Raw genomic sequence first — 14782 nt, forward strand, 5'->3', positions numbered from 1 at the left:
CAACCCAACCAACAAAGTCCATCCCAACTCAACCCAACTAATCCAACTCAGCCCATCCCAACTAATCCAACCCAACCCAACCCTTCCATCTCCCCAGGTCCGTGCCTTCGGCCCCGGTCTCCAGGGGGGCCTGGCAGGGGTTCCGGCCCCGTTCACCATCGACACCAAAGGCGCCGGCACGGGCGGTTTGGGGCTGACCGTGGAGGGGCCCTGCGAGGCCAAAATCGAGTGCCAGGACAACGGCGACGGCACCTGCTCGGTGTCCTACCTGCCCACGGAGCCCGGCGACTACAACATCAACATCCTCTTCGCCGGCGCCCACATCCCGGGCTCGCCCTTCCGCGCGCCGATCCGGCCGAAGTTCGACCCTTCCAAGGTCACCTGCGAAGGGCCGGGGCTGGAGAAGGCCACGGCCGGCCAGCCGGCGCGCTTCCGCGTGGACTGCAGCCGGGCGGGGACGGCCGAGCTGACCATCGGCATCGCCTCGGAAGCCGGGGCGCAGGCGGACGTGAGGGTGGAGGAGAACGGCAACGGCATTTACACCATTGCCTACACGCCGCGCAGCGCCGGCGTGCACACCGTCACCGTGGAGTACGGCGGGCAGCCCGTGCCGCACTTCCCCAGCACCGTGCGCGTGGAGCCGGCGCCGGCGGCCGTGGATACGTCCGGCATCAAGGTGTACGGGCCCGGCGTGGAAGGAAAGGTGAGTTTGGGGGTGGTTTGGTTGAGTTTGGTTGGGTTGAGTTGAATTTGGTTTGGACAAGTTGAGTTGGGTTGGGTTGAGTTGGGAGAGGATGGGATGGATTGGTTTGAGTTGGGTTGGCTGGGACAAATTGAGTTGGTTGACTTGAGTTGGGTTCAGTTGAGTTTGGTTGGGTTGGGATGATTTTGGGTGGAGTTGAGTTGAGTTGAATTGGGATGGATTGAGTTCAGTTGGGTTGGCTGGGACAAATTGAGTTGGGTTGGGTTGGGTTGAGTTTGAGTTGAATTGGGATGAGTTGAGTTGGGATGGGTTGAGTTGAGTTGGTTGGCATGAATTGAGTTGGGTTGAATTGGGTTGGGTTGGGTTGAATTGAATTGGGATGAGTTGAGTTGAGTTGGGTTGCTTGGCATGAATTGAGTTGGTTTTGGTTGAGTTTGGTTGGGTTGGGATGATTTGGGTGGAGTTGAGTTAAGTTGAGTTGAATTGGGATGGATTGAGTTCAGTTGGGTTGGCTGGGACAAATTGAGTTGGGTTGGGTTGAGTTGGGTTGCTTGACATGAATTGAGTTGGGTTGACTTGAGTTGGGTTCGGTTGAGTTTGGTTGGGTTGGGATGATTTGGGTTGAGTTGAGTTGGGTTGGGATGAGTTGAATTTGGATGGGTTGAGTTGAGTTGGGATGGGTTGAGGGTTGGAGTTGGTTGGCATGAATTGAGTTGGGTTGGGTTGAATTGGGATGAGTTGAATTGAGTTGGGTTGACTTGAGTTGGGTTCAGTTGAGTTTGGTTGGGTTGGGATGATTTGGGTTGAGTTGAGTTGGGTTGGGATGGGTTGAGTTGAGTTGGGATGGGTTGAGTTGAGTTGGGTTGGGCTGGGTTGAGTTGAGTTGGGGATGGGATGAGTTGAGTTGGGTTGCTTGGCATGATTGAGTTGGGTTGACTTGAGTTGGGTTCAGTTGAGTTTGGTTGGGTTGGGATGATTTGGGTTGAGTTGAGTTGGGTTGGGATGAGTTGGGTTGGGTTCATTTGGGTTGGAAAAAGACCCCATTGACCCCAGCCCCGTTTCCCCATCCCAGCCGTGTTCCGCGAGGCCGTGACGGAGTTTGAGGTGGACGCCCGGGCCGTGTCCAAGGCCGGCGGGTCCCCATGTCAAGGCCCTGGTGTCCAACCCCTCCGGAAACGTCACCGAGACCTTCGTGGAGGACCGGGGTGACGGCACCTACCACGTGGAGTACACGCCCTACGAGGAGGGTGAGCGCACCCGGCATTCCGGAGGGATTTTGAGAGATTTGGGGTATTTTGGGAATATTTTGAAGGATTTGGGGGGGATTTTATGGGGATTTAGGGTGATTTTGGGGTGATTTTGGGGAATTTTGGAGATTTGGGGGGATTCTGAGGGTTTTGGGATATTCTGAGGGATTTTAAGGTTTTTTGGGGGGTTATGAGGGATTTGGGGGGATTTCCAGAGGATTTGGAGGGATTTTATGGATTTGGGAGAATTTTGTAGCTTTTTTGGGTGGGGGGTTGGAGCATTTTGGGGGCTTTGGGGGAATTTTAAGGGATTTTGAGAGACTTGGGGGGACATTTATGGGTTTGTGGACTTTTGAGGGATTTTGCAGGAATTTTGGGCAACTTGAGGGATTTTGGGGGATTTTTGGTGGGTGTTGAAGGGTTCTAAGGGATGTTTGGTGGGCTTTGGGTGGGGTGGTGGGATTTGGGGTGACCCGCTGCCCCCCAGGCCTGCACAAGGTGGACGTGACCTACGGGGGGGCCCCGGTGCCGCTGAGCCCGTTCCGTGTCCCCGTCACCGAGGGCTGTGACCCCACCCGGGTGCGGGTGCACGGCCCCGGCATCCAGAGCGGCACCACCAACCAGCCCAACAAGTTCACCGTGGAGACCCGGTGAGAGCGCCGCTCCCCGTGGGAATGCCAAAATCCCGGCGGGAGTGCCCAGAATCCTGACGGGAATTCCCAAAATCCAACGGGAATGCCCAAAATCCCAACAGGAATGCCCAAAATCCCACTGGGAATTCCCAAAATCCCAACAGGAATGCCCAAAATCCTGATGGGAATCCCCAACATCCCAACGGGAATCCCCAAAATCCAGATGGGAATTCCCCAAATCCCCAGAATCCCAATGGGAATGCCCAAAATCCCAATGGGAATGCCCAAAATCCCACTGAGAATCCCCAAAATCCGGATGGGAATCCCCAAAAATCCTTATGGGAATTCCCAGAATCCTAATGGGAATTCCCCAAAATCCCACTGGGAATCTCCAGAATCCCAATGGGAATTCCCAAAATCCTGCTGGGAGAGCCCCAAATCCTGCTGGGAATTCCCCAAATCAGAATCTCCATCTCCTGCTCCACCTAAACCCCCGTTATTCCCCAAACCTGGCCACCATGACCCCAAATCCCATTCCCCCCTTGCCATGACCCCAAATCCCATCTCCCCCCCTCCCATGACCCCAAATCCCATTTCCCCCCCATCCCATGACCCCAAATCCCATTTCCCCCCATCCCATGACCCCAAATCCCATTCCCCCCCATCCATGACCCCAAATCCCATTCCCCCCCCTCTCCATGACCCCAAATCCCATCTCCCCCCCTTGCCATGACCCCAAATCCCACCTCCCCCCCCCTCCCATGACCCCAAATCCCATTTCCCCCCCATCCCATGACCCCAAATCCCATTTTTCCCCCTATCCCATGACCCCAAATCCCATTTCCCCCCCCTCCCATGACCCCAAATCCCCCCCTCCCATGACCCCAAATCCACCTATCCCATGACCCTAAATCCCCCTTGCCATGACCCCAAATGCCCCCCTATCCCATGACCCCAAATCCCCGTTGCCATGACCCCAAATCCCCCCCTACCCCATGACCCCAAATCCCTGTTGCCATGACCCCAATCCCCGTCCAGGGGGGGCCGGCACGGGGGGCCTGGGCCTGGCCGTGGAGGGTCCCTCGGAAGCCAAGATGTCGTGCACGGACAACAAGGACGGCAGCTGCTCCGTGGAGTACGTCCCGTACGAGGCCGGCACCTACAGCCTCAACGTCACCTACGGCGGCCACCAGGTCCCCGGTGAGCCCCGCGCGCCGGAACGCCGGGAATGCTTTGGGAATTTTTTGGGAATGTTTTGGGAATTTTTGGGATTTTTTTGGATTTTTTTTGGGGGGGGGAATTTTTTGGAATTTTTTGGGGGATTTTTGGGGAATTTTTTGGGAATTTTTGGGAATTTTTTTGGAATTTTTGGGGATTTTTTTGGGAATTTTTTGGGAATTATTTGGAATTTTTGGGGAATTTTTGAGGATTTTTGGGATTTTTTTGGGAATTTTTGGGAATCTTTGGGAATTTTTTGGGATTTTTTTTGATTTTTTGGGAATGTTTTTGGAATTTTTTGGGAATTTTTTGGGAATTTTTGGGGAATTTTTTGGGAATTTTGTGGAGTTTTTTGGGAATTTTTGGGGAATTTTTTGGCAATTTTTTGGGATTTTTTTGAATTTTTTTGAATTTTTGGGGACTTTTTGGGAATTTTTTTTGGAATTTTTGGGGGATTTTTTGGGAATTTTTGGGGATTTTTTTGGGAATTTTTTGGGATGTTTTTGGGATTTTTTGGGAATTGTTTTTGTGGATTTTTGTGGATTTTTTGATTTTGTGGATTTTTTGAATTTTGGGTATGATTGGATTTTGGTGGATTGTTTTATGGAATGATTTTTTGGGTTGGAGATTTTTTGGGGAGGGTTTGGAGGGATTTTTATGGGATTGTTCAGGAAATTTTTTGGGTGTTTTTCAGGGCGATTTTCAAGATTTTATTTTGGGGAGGTTTTAGGGGGATTTTTTGGGGCGTTATGGTAGATTTTGTGGGATTTCCCATGGTGACCACTAAATACCATTTTTCCCCCTGGTAACCCCAAACCCCAACCCACACACCCCTAAATCCCATTTTTTCCCCCCCAAACCCCACCCCACATCCCCTAAATCCTGGGTTTTCCCCACCAAACCCACCCCACACCACCTAAATCCTGGTTTTTTCCACTGGTGACACTAAATCAATTTTCCCCACAAACAACCACCCACACACCCCTAAATCCCATTTTTCCCCCCTGGTGACCCCTAACTCCCATTTCCCCCCAGGGAGCCCGTTCCAGGTGCCGGTGTCGGACGTGGTGGACGCGTCCCGCGTGTCCTGCGGGGGGTCCCGGCCTGACCCCCGGCCACGTCCGGGCCAACGTCCCCCAGACCTTCACCGTGGGACACCTCCAAGACCGGCGTGGCCCCGCTGGACATCAAAGTCCAGGGCCCCAAAGGTCCTGGGGGGGAATTCGGGGGGTGTTGGAGGGGGTTTTATGGGATTTGGGGGATTTTATGGTATTTTAGAGGGGGATTTGAGGGATTTTGGGGCACCCTCTGTGCTTTTGGGGCTGCCATATAGGAATTTTGGGGCTGCCCTATGGGTTTTTGGGGCTGCCCTGTGTGCTTTTGGGGCTGCCCTATAGGATTTTGGGGCCGCCCTATGGGCTTTTGGGGCTGCCCTATAGGATTTTGGGGCTGCCCTATGGGCTTTTGGGGCTGCCCTATAGGATTTTTGGGGCTGCCCTATGGGCTTTTGGGGCTGCCCTATAGGATTTTGGGGCTGCCCTATGGGCTTTTGGGGCTGCCCTATAGGATTTTGGGGCTGCCCTATGGGCTTTTGGGGCCGCCCTATAGGATTTTGGGGCTGCCCTGTGTGGTTTGGGGCTGCCCTATAGGATTTTGGGGCTGCCCTATAGGATTTTGGGGCTGCCCTGTGTGTTTGGGGCCGCCCTATAGGATTTTGGGGCTGCCCTGTGTGGTTTGGGGCTGCCCTATAGGATATTGGGGCTGCCCTATGGGTTTTTAGGGTGTCCTGTAGGCTTTTGGGACACCCTGTGGGATTTTGAGACACCCTGTGTGCTTTTGGGGCTGCCCTATGTGCTTTTGGGGCACCCTATGTGCTTTTGGGGCTGCCCTATAGGATTTTTGGGCCTGCCCTATGGGTTTTTGGGGTGCCCTGTAAGCTTTTGGGACACCCTGTGGGATTTTGAGACACCCTGTGTGCTTTTGGGGCTGCCCAATGGGCTTTTGGGGCACCCTGTGTGCTTTTTGGGGCACCCTGTAGGATTTTCGTGCACGCTGTGTGCTTTTGGACCTGCCCAACGGGCTTTTGGGTCACCCTGTGATATTTGGGGCCACCCCATCCCCCTTTTTAATAATTCCTGCCCTACCCTGCAGTGACTTTCATGTTTCTCTACAATCTTTTCAACCTATCCCACAACACCCCAACCTCCCTGAACCCACATAAACCCCCCCAAAACCCCATAAAAAACCCCCAAAAAAAACCCCAAAAAATCCCAAAAAACCCCATTTCCCCCCGTCAGGCGTGCTGGAGCCCGTGGACGTGGCCGACAACGGCGACGGCACGCAGCGCGTGTCCTACGTGCCGTCCCGCGAGGGACCCTACAGCATCTCCGTGCGCTACGGCGACCAGGAGGTGCCGCGCAGGTGCGCCCGGGGGGACATTTCGGGCGGCTCCCCGCGAGTTTTGGGGGTGTCCTGACCCCAAAATTCTCCCCAAAGCCCCTTCAAGGTGAAGGCGCTGCCCACCGCACGACGCCAGCAAGGTAGCGTGCGCGAGCGGCCCCGGGCTCAACACCACGGGAGTGCCGGCCAGCCTGCCCGTGGAGTTCACCATCGACGCCAAGGACGCCGGCGAGGGGCTGCTGGCCGTGCAGATCACGGTGCCCGCGGGGTTTGGGGGTCTTCAGGGGGTTCGGGGGTGGGATTTTGGGGGGTTTGGGGGAGGTGGGGAGTGTTGGAGGGGGGTGGTTTTGGGATTTGTCTTGGGGGGGTTGGTGGTGGAGGTGAGAGTTTTTGTGCTCTGGTGGCCCCAAAGTCACCTCACAGTTCCTAATTTCCACATTTCCCCCCAAAACCCCGTTCTACATTCCCTAATTCCCACTTTTCTACCCCCAAACCCACACCACGTCCCCTAAATCCAAGTTTTTTCCCCTCAGGATGCTGAGGGGAATCCCAACAGAGCATGACCCCACCCAGGAGCTCTGGGATCCTTTTTCCCAGCCCTAAAATCCAACCCCACACCCCAAAAACTGCCCAAATTCCCATTTTCCACCTCCCAACCACCAGAATTCCCATTCTCACCTCACCAATGGCCAAAATTCCCACTTTTTCCCCTCAGGAAAAGCTTTTTCCCCTCAGGATTCTGAGGGGAGTCCCAAGGGAGCATGACCCAGCTGAGAGCTCTGGGTTCCTTTTTCCCAGTTCCTTTTTCACACCCCCAAACTGCCCAAATTCCCATTCTCACCTCACCAACTGTCAAAATTCCCACTTTTTGCCCTCAGGAAAAGCTTTTCCCCCTCAGGATTCTGAGGGGAATCCCAGGAGAACATGTCCTCAACCCAGGAGCTCTGGGTTTCTTTTTCCCAGTTCCTTTTTCACACCCCCAAACTGCCCAAATTCCCATTCTCACCTCACTAATGGCCGAAATTCCCACTTTTCCCCTCAGGATCCCGAGGGGAAGCCCAAGAAGGCCTCGATCCGGGACAATCAGGACGGCACCTACACCGTGTCCTATGTGCCGGACATGACCGGCCGCTACACCATCCTCATCAAATACGGGGGGGACGAGATCCCCTATTCCCCCTACCGCATCCGGGCCGTGCCCACCGGCGACGCCAGCAAGTGCACGGTCACTGGTGAGCCCCGAAACGGGGGAAAACCCCCAAAAATTGGGAGGAAACACCTCAAAAATGGGAAAAAACACCCCAAAAACTACAGGGGAACCCCCCCCCAAAATGGGGGATGCCACTTCAGGAATGGGAGAAACCACCGCGAAAACCCCCTCAGGAATGGGGGGGGCACAACCCTGCTGGGAAAGGGGCACGGCTGCACTGAGGGGGAAAGGGGGATTTTTGGGGGTGTTTTGGGGGATTTTGGGGGGTTTTGGGGGGTTTTTGGGGTCTCACGGCTGTGTCTCACTGGATTTCTTGCTTCTCTGCCCACCCCACCCCACGCCCACCCCCCCACGCCCACCCCCCCCACGCTGTAGTTTCCATCGGAGGTCACGGCTTAGGTAAGAGCACGGCTTGGTTTGGGGGGGGGAGCATGGCCAAAACCCCCCCTTTACACCCCAAAATCGAGCCCCCTTCGCACCCCAAAAATGTCCCTGCATGAGGGGAAGGGGGGAAAACAGGGGAGGGCGTGAGGGTCGGGTTGGGAGGGGGTTTGGGGTGGGAGGAACCCGAGTTAAATGATGGGGAACCCCCCCAAAAATATTGATGGTAGAGCCCCAAACTTAATTAATGATGGGGCCCCCCAAAATTAATGATGGGGTCCCGTTTTGGGGCCACCAAAGGGGTCCCATCATGGTGACCCCAAATGAGTCTCGTTTTGGGGTTCCTGTCCCCCTTTTGGGGTTTCCAGTGGGTTCCCGTTCCAGATGTCCCCAAATGGGTCCCAGTTTGGGATTTCTGGCCCCATTTTTGGGGTTCCTGGCCCCATTTTGGGGTTTTTGGCCCCATTTTGGGGTTCCTGGCCCCATTTTGGGTTCCTGGCCCCGTTTTGGGATTTGTGTTCCATATGTCCCCTAAATGGGTCTCATTTTGGGTTTCTGGTCCCATTTTGGGATTCCTGTCTCCATTTTGGGATTCTTGTCCCCATTTTGGTGTTCCTGGTCCTGTTTTGGGGTTCCTATTCCAGACCTCCCCAAATGAGTCCCAGTTTGAGATTCCTGGCCCCGTTTTGGTGGTTTTGGCCCCATTTTGGGGTTTTTTGCCCCATTTTGGGGTTCCTGACCCCCGGCTCCCGCAGGACCCGGCCTGGGCCCCACGATCCAGCTGGGCGATCAGACGCTGATCACGGTGGCCCCACAGGGTCCCGTTTTGGGGTTCCTGACCCCATTTTGGGGTTCTTTGCCCCATTTTGGGTTTTTTTGCCCCATTTTGGGTTTTTTTTGCCCCATTTCGGGGTTCCTGACCCCCGGCTCCCGCAGGACCCGGCCTGGGCCCCACGATCCAGCTGGGCGAGCAGACGCTGATCACGGTGGCCCCAAAGGGTCCCGTTTTGGGTTTCTTACCCCCATATTGGGTTTTTTTTGCCCCATTTTGGGTTTTTTTGCCCCAATTTTGGGGTTCCTGACCCGCGGCTCCCGCAGGACCCGGCCTGGGCCCCACGATCCAGCTGGGCGAGCAGACGCTGATCATGGTGACCCCAAAGGGTCCCGTTTTGGGGTTCCTGACCCCATTTTTGGGGTTTTTTGCCCCATTTCGGGGTTTTTTGCCCCATTTTGGGGTTCCTGACCCGCGGCTCCCGCAGGACCCGGCCTGGGCCCCACGATCCAGCTGGGCGAGCAGACGCTGATCACGGTGGACGCCAAGGCGGCCGGCAAGGGCAAGGTGACGTGCTCGGTGTGCACGCCCGACGGCTCCGAGGTGGACGTGGACGTGGTGGAGAACCCCGACGGCACCTTCGACATCTTCTACACCGCGCCCCAGCCCGGCAAATACGTCATCTGCGTCAGGTTCGGGGGGGAGCACATCCCCAACAGCCCCTTCCAGGTCATGGTGAGTGAGGAACGGGGGGAAACGGGGTAAAAATGGGAAAAAACAGGGAGAAAATGGGTAAAAACGGGGGAAAAATGGGTAAAAACGGGGGAAAAATGGGGATTATAGAGGGAAATGTGGGATCTGTGTGAGGTTCGGGGGGGAGCACATCCCCAACAGCCCCTTCCAGGTCATGGTGAGTGAGGAACGGGGGGAAACGGGAAAAAACGGGGGGGAAATGGGTAAAAATGGGGGAAAAATGGGTAAAAACGGGGTAAAAATGGGGTAAAAATGGGGATTATAGAGGGAAATGTGGGATCTGCGTCAGGTTCGGGGGGGAGCACATCCCCAACTGCCCCTTCCAGGTCATGGGGAGTGAGGAACGGGAGGAAACGGGGGAAAAATGGGAAAAAATGGGGGAAAATGGGTAAAAACGGGGTAAAACTGGGGTAAAAATGGGGATTATAGAGGGAAATGTGGGATCTGTGTGAGGTTCGGGGGGGAGCACATCCCCAACAGCCCCTTCCAGGTCATGGTGAGTGAGGAACGGGGGGAAACGGGAAAAAACGGGGGGGAAATGGGTAAAAATGGGGGAAAAATGGGTAAAAACGGGGTAAAAATGGGGTAAAAATGGGGATTATAGAGGGAAATGTGGGATCTGCGTCAGGTTCGGGGGGGAGCACATCCCCAACTGCCCCTTCCAGGTCATGGGGAGTGAGGAACGGGAGGAAACGGGGGAAAAATGGGAAAAAATGGGGGAAAATGGGTAAAAACGGGGTAAAACTGGGGTAAAAATGGGGATTATAGAGGGAAATGTAGGATCTGCGTGAGGTTTGGGGGAGAGCACATCCCCAACTGCCCCTTCCAGGTCATGGGGAGTGAGAAACGGGGAAAAACGGGGAGGAAATGGGAAAAAATGGGGGGAAAATGGGAAAATACGGGGTAAAAATGGGGTAAAAATGGGAAAAAATGGAGTAAAAATGGGGATTATAGAGGGAAATCTGAGGTTCAGGTGGAGCACATCCCCAACAGCTCCTTCCAGGTCATGGGGAGTGAGAAACGGGGGAAAATGGGGAGGAAATGGGAAAAAACGGGGGGAAAATGGGTAAAAACGGGGGAAAAATGGGTAAAAACGGGGTAAAATGGGGATTATAGAGGGAAATGTGTGATCTGTGTGAGATTCAGGTGGAGCACATCCCCAACAGCCCCTTCCAGGTCATGGGGAGTGAGAAACGGGGAAAAACAGGGTAAAAATGGGGAAAACCGGGAAAAATGGGGGGAAACCGCAGAAAAATGGGGAGAAGATGGGAAAAAGTGGGGAAAAATGGGCAAAAAACAGGGGGGAAAAGGGAAAAACAGGGGAAAAATGGGAAAAAAACGGGGAAAATGGGATAAAAAGGGGGGAAAGATGTGAATTTGGGGTGAAAGGTGGGTGCTGGGTGTTTTTGGGGCGCGCTGACCCTCGTGCCCCCCAGGCCACGGACCGGCCGCTGCTGGGGGTCAACGGGCTGGACATGGCCGGGCTGCGGCCCTTCGACCTCGTCATCCCCTTCACCATCAAGAAGGGCGAGATCACGGGTGAGGGGACACCCCGGGGTCGGGGTGGGGGGCTCCTGGAACAGCCCCAAAACTGGCCCAAAATGCCTCAGAGTCAGCCCCAAAACTGGCCCAAAAATACCTCAGAGTCAGCCCCAAAAGCGGCCCAAAATACCTCAGAGTCAGCCCCAAAACCGGCCCAAAATGCCTCAGAGTCAGCCCCAAAACCGGCCCAAAATACCTCAGAGTCAGCTCCAAAACTGGCCCAAAAATACCTCAGAGTCAGCCCCAAAACCGGCCCAAAATACCTCAGAGTCAGCCCCAAAACCGGCCCAAAATACCTCAAAATCAGCCCAAAAATACCTCAGAGTCAGCCCCAAAACTGGCCCAAAATACCTCAGAGTCAGCCCCAAAACCGGCCCAAAATGCCTCAGAGTCAGCCCCAAAACTGGCCCAAAAATACCTCAAAACCAGCCCAAAATCAGCCCAAAAATACCTCAGAACCAGCCAAAAAAATACCTCAGAGTCAGCCCCAAAACTGGCCCAAAAATACATCAAAATCAGCCCAAAAATACTTCAGAGTCAGCCCCAAAACCGGCCCAAAATACCTCAGAGTCAGCCCAAAAAATACCTCAGAGTCAGCCCAAAAAATACCTCAGAGTCAGCCCCAAAACCAGCCCAAAATACCTCAAAACTGGCCCAAAAATACCTCAAAGTCAGTCCAAAAACATCTCCAAAAACCAGCCCAAAAATCATCCCGAAACCCAGCCCAAAATGAGTGCAAACCAGTCCAAAAAATACCCCAAAAATCTCTGAGTGTCCCCAGGTGTCCCCAGCCCCTCCCAGCTGTCCCAGGTGACCCCAGGTGTCCCCAGGTATCCCAGGTGTCCCAGCTGTCCCCAGCTGTTCCCAGTCCCTCCCAGATGTCCCCAAGTGTCCCCAGCTGTCCCCAGCTGTCCCCAGTTGACCCCAGTGACCCCCGGTGACCCCAGGTGACCCCAGCTGTCCCAGGTGTCCCAGGTGACCCCAGGTGACCCCAGGTGACCCCGTGTCCCCCCAGGTGAGGTGCGCATGCCCTCGGGCAAGGTGGCCCCTGCAGCCCCTCCCAGATGTCCCCGGTGTCCCCAGCCCCTCTCAGGTGTCCCCAGGTGACCCCAGGTGACCCCAGCTGTCCCCAGCTGTCCCCAGGTCACCCCAGGTGTGACCCCAGGTGAGGTGTGCATGCCCTCGGGCAAGGTGGCCACCCCGGACTCCCTCCCAGATGTCCCCAAGTGTCCCCAGCTGTCCCCAGGTGACCCCAGCTGTCCCAGGTGACCCCAGGTGACCCCAGCTGTCCCAGGTGACCCCAGGTGACCCTAGCTGTCCCAGGTGACCCCAGGTGACCCCAGGTGACCCCAGGTGTGTCCCCAGGTGAGGTGCGCATGCCCTCGGGCAAGGTGGCCACCCCGGACATCACGGACAACAAGGACGGCACGGTGACCGTGCGCTTCGCGCCCAGCGAGGCGGGGCTGCACGAGATGGACATCCGCTGCGACAGCATCCACATCCCAGGTTAGAACGGGAACTTGGGGGGTTTGGGGGGATTTATGGGAATTTGGGGGTGTTGGGAACCCCAAAGGAGCAGCCAGGAGTGAATCTGGGGGGGGGATCTGGGGGGTTTTGGGGTGGTTTGAGATGTTTTGGCTGCACGAGATGGACATCCGCTGCGACAGCATCCACATCCCTGGTAACAATGGGAACTTGGGGGGTTTCCAGGAATTTGGGGGTTTTGGGGGTGTTGGGAACCCCAGGGGAGCAGCCAGGAGTGAATCTGGGGGGTGGATCTGGGGGGTTTTGGGGTGGTTTGAGATGTTTTGGCTGCACGAGATGGACATTCGCTGCGACAGCATCCACATCCCAGGTAAGAAATAGGAATTTGGGGGGTTTCGGGGGATTTATGGGAATTTTGGGGTGTTGGGAACCCCAAAGGAGCAGCCAGGAGTGAATTTGAGGGGGGTTTGGGTGGGATCTGAGGGGTTTTGGGGTGGTTTGAGGGGTTTTGGCTGCACGAGATGGACATCCGCTGCGACAGCATCCACATCCCTGGTTAGAATGGGAACTTGGGGGGTTTATGGGAATTTGGGGGGTTTTGGGGGTGTTGGGAAACCCCGGGGAGCAGCCAGGAGTGAATTTGGGGGGGTTTTGGGTGGGATTTGGGGGGTATTTGGGGGGTTTTGAGTGGGATTTTGGGGGGTTTTGGCGTGGTTTGGGGGGTTTTGGCTGCATGAGATGGACATCCGCTGCCACAGCATCCACATCCCAGGTACGGGAATTTGGGAGATTTCAGGGGATTTCCGGGAATTTGGGGGGTGTTTGAGGGGTTTTGGCTGCACGAGATGGACATTCGGTGTGACAGAATCCACATCCCTGGTAACAACGGGAATTTGGGGGATTTCTGGGAATTTTGGGGGTGTTTGGGGGTTGTTGGGAACCCTAAAGGAGCAGCCAGGAGTGAATTTTGGGGGGGTTTGGGAGGTTTTGAGGATAAAAAAGCCACCCAGGCAGTTCTGTGTGGGTTATGGGGTCACTCAGGGTGGTTTTGGGGGTTTGTTTTGGGGTCACTGTCCCCGTGGGGGATTTGGGGACAGTTTGGGGACACTGGGGGGGGTTCGGGGTGTCCCCTGACCCCCCAGTGTCCCCATTTGTGTCCCCCCAGGCAGCCCCTGCAGTTCTGTGTGGGTTATGGGGTCACTCGGGGTGGTTTTGGGGGTTTGTTTTGGGGTCACTGTCCCCGTGGGGGATTTGGGGACAGTTTGGGGACACCGGGGGGGGGGGTCAGGACACGCTGTGACCCCCCCGGTGTCCCCGTTTGTGTCCCCCCCAGGCAGCCCCCTGCAGTTCTACGTGGACTACGTGAACAGCGGGCACGTCACGGCCTACGGGCCCGGGCTGACCCACGGCACCGTGAACCGCCCGGCCACCTTCACCGTCAACACCAAGGACGCCGGCGAGGGTGGGACACGGGGACACCGGGACTGTGGGGACACGGGGACACCGGGGACACCGGGGACAGCTGGGGAGGGTGGGACACTGGGGACACCGGGACTGTGGGGACACTGGGGACAGCGGGACAGCGGGGACACTGGGGACAGCTGGGGAGGGTGGGACACTGGGGACACCAGGGACACCGGGGACACCGGGACTGTGGGGACACCAGGGACAGCGGGGACTGTGGGGACAGCTGGGGACAGCGGGGACACTGGGGACACCGGGACTGTGGGGACACTGGGGACAGCGGGGGGCCAGGGGACACTGGGGACACCGGGGACAGCTGGGGAGGGTGGGGACACTGGGGACACCGGGACTGTGGGGACACCGGGGACAGCAGGGACAGTGGGGACACCAGGAACACCGGGGACACCGGGGGGTCAGGGGACACCAGGGGCAGCAGGGACAGTGGGGACACCGGGGGGTCAGGGAACAGCTGGGGACAGTGGGGGACAGCGGGGGGTCAGGGGACAACAGGGACAGCCGCCCTGGGGACAAGGGACAATGACAGGATCAGGGGACAGCTGGCCCCATGTCCCTGGCCCTGGCTATGTCCCCAGGCTGTCCCTCACACAGTCCCTGTCCCCAGGGGGGCTGTCCCTGTGCCCAGGCTGTCCCCTGACCCTGTCACTGTCATTGTCCCCAGGGGGGCTGTCCCTGTCCCAGGCTGTCCCCTGACCGTGTCATTGTCCCCGTGTCCCCAGGGGGGCTGTCGCTGTCCCCTGACCCTGTCACTGTCATTGTCCCCAGGGGGGCTGTCCCTGACCCTGTCCCCTGACTGTGTCATTGTCCCCGTGTCCCCAGGGGGGCTCTCGCTGTCCCCTGACCCTGTCACTGTCCCCATGGCCCCAGGAGGGCTGTCGCTGTCCCCTGACCGTGTCCCCATGTCCCTGTCCCCAGGGGGGCTGTCGCTGTCCCCTGACCGTGTCCCCATGTCATTGT

General features: G+C 56.5%; 1 protein-coding gene across 1 annotated transcript in view; it reads left to right on the forward strand.

The window, feature by feature from the left end:
- Positions 1 to 51: 51 nt before the first annotated feature.
- Positions 52 to 14782, forward strand: part of LOC135292341 (filamin-A-like) — a gene marked incomplete at its 5' end in the record, with an annotated part of 36811 nt that continues 22080 nt past the window's right edge. Inside the window, 17 exon segments of the mRNA XM_064406553.1 lie at positions 52 to 707; positions 1776 to 1837; positions 1839 to 1950; positions 2438 to 2608; positions 3621 to 3782; positions 4836 to 4891; positions 4893 to 4952; positions 4954 to 5008; positions 6098 to 6221; positions 6297 to 6324; positions 6326 to 6457; positions 7243 to 7432; positions 7786 to 7809; positions 9051 to 9298; positions 10753 to 10855; positions 12224 to 12364; positions 13677 to 13805. Of these exon segments, the coding sequence (XP_064262623.1) occupies positions 52 to 707; positions 1776 to 1837; positions 1839 to 1950; positions 2438 to 2608; positions 3621 to 3782; positions 4836 to 4891; positions 4893 to 4952; positions 4954 to 5008; positions 6098 to 6221; positions 6297 to 6324; positions 6326 to 6457; positions 7243 to 7432; positions 7786 to 7809; positions 9051 to 9298; positions 10753 to 10855; positions 12224 to 12364; positions 13677 to 13805 (2453 nt within the window).

The sequence above is a fragment of the Passer domesticus genome, unplaced genomic scaffold, assembly GCF_036417665.1.
Source record: "Passer domesticus isolate bPasDom1 unplaced genomic scaffold, bPasDom1.hap1 HAP1_SCAFFOLD_301, whole genome shotgun sequence".
NCBI classification, from domain to species: domain Eukaryota; kingdom Metazoa; phylum Chordata; class Aves; order Passeriformes; family Passeridae; genus Passer; species Passer domesticus.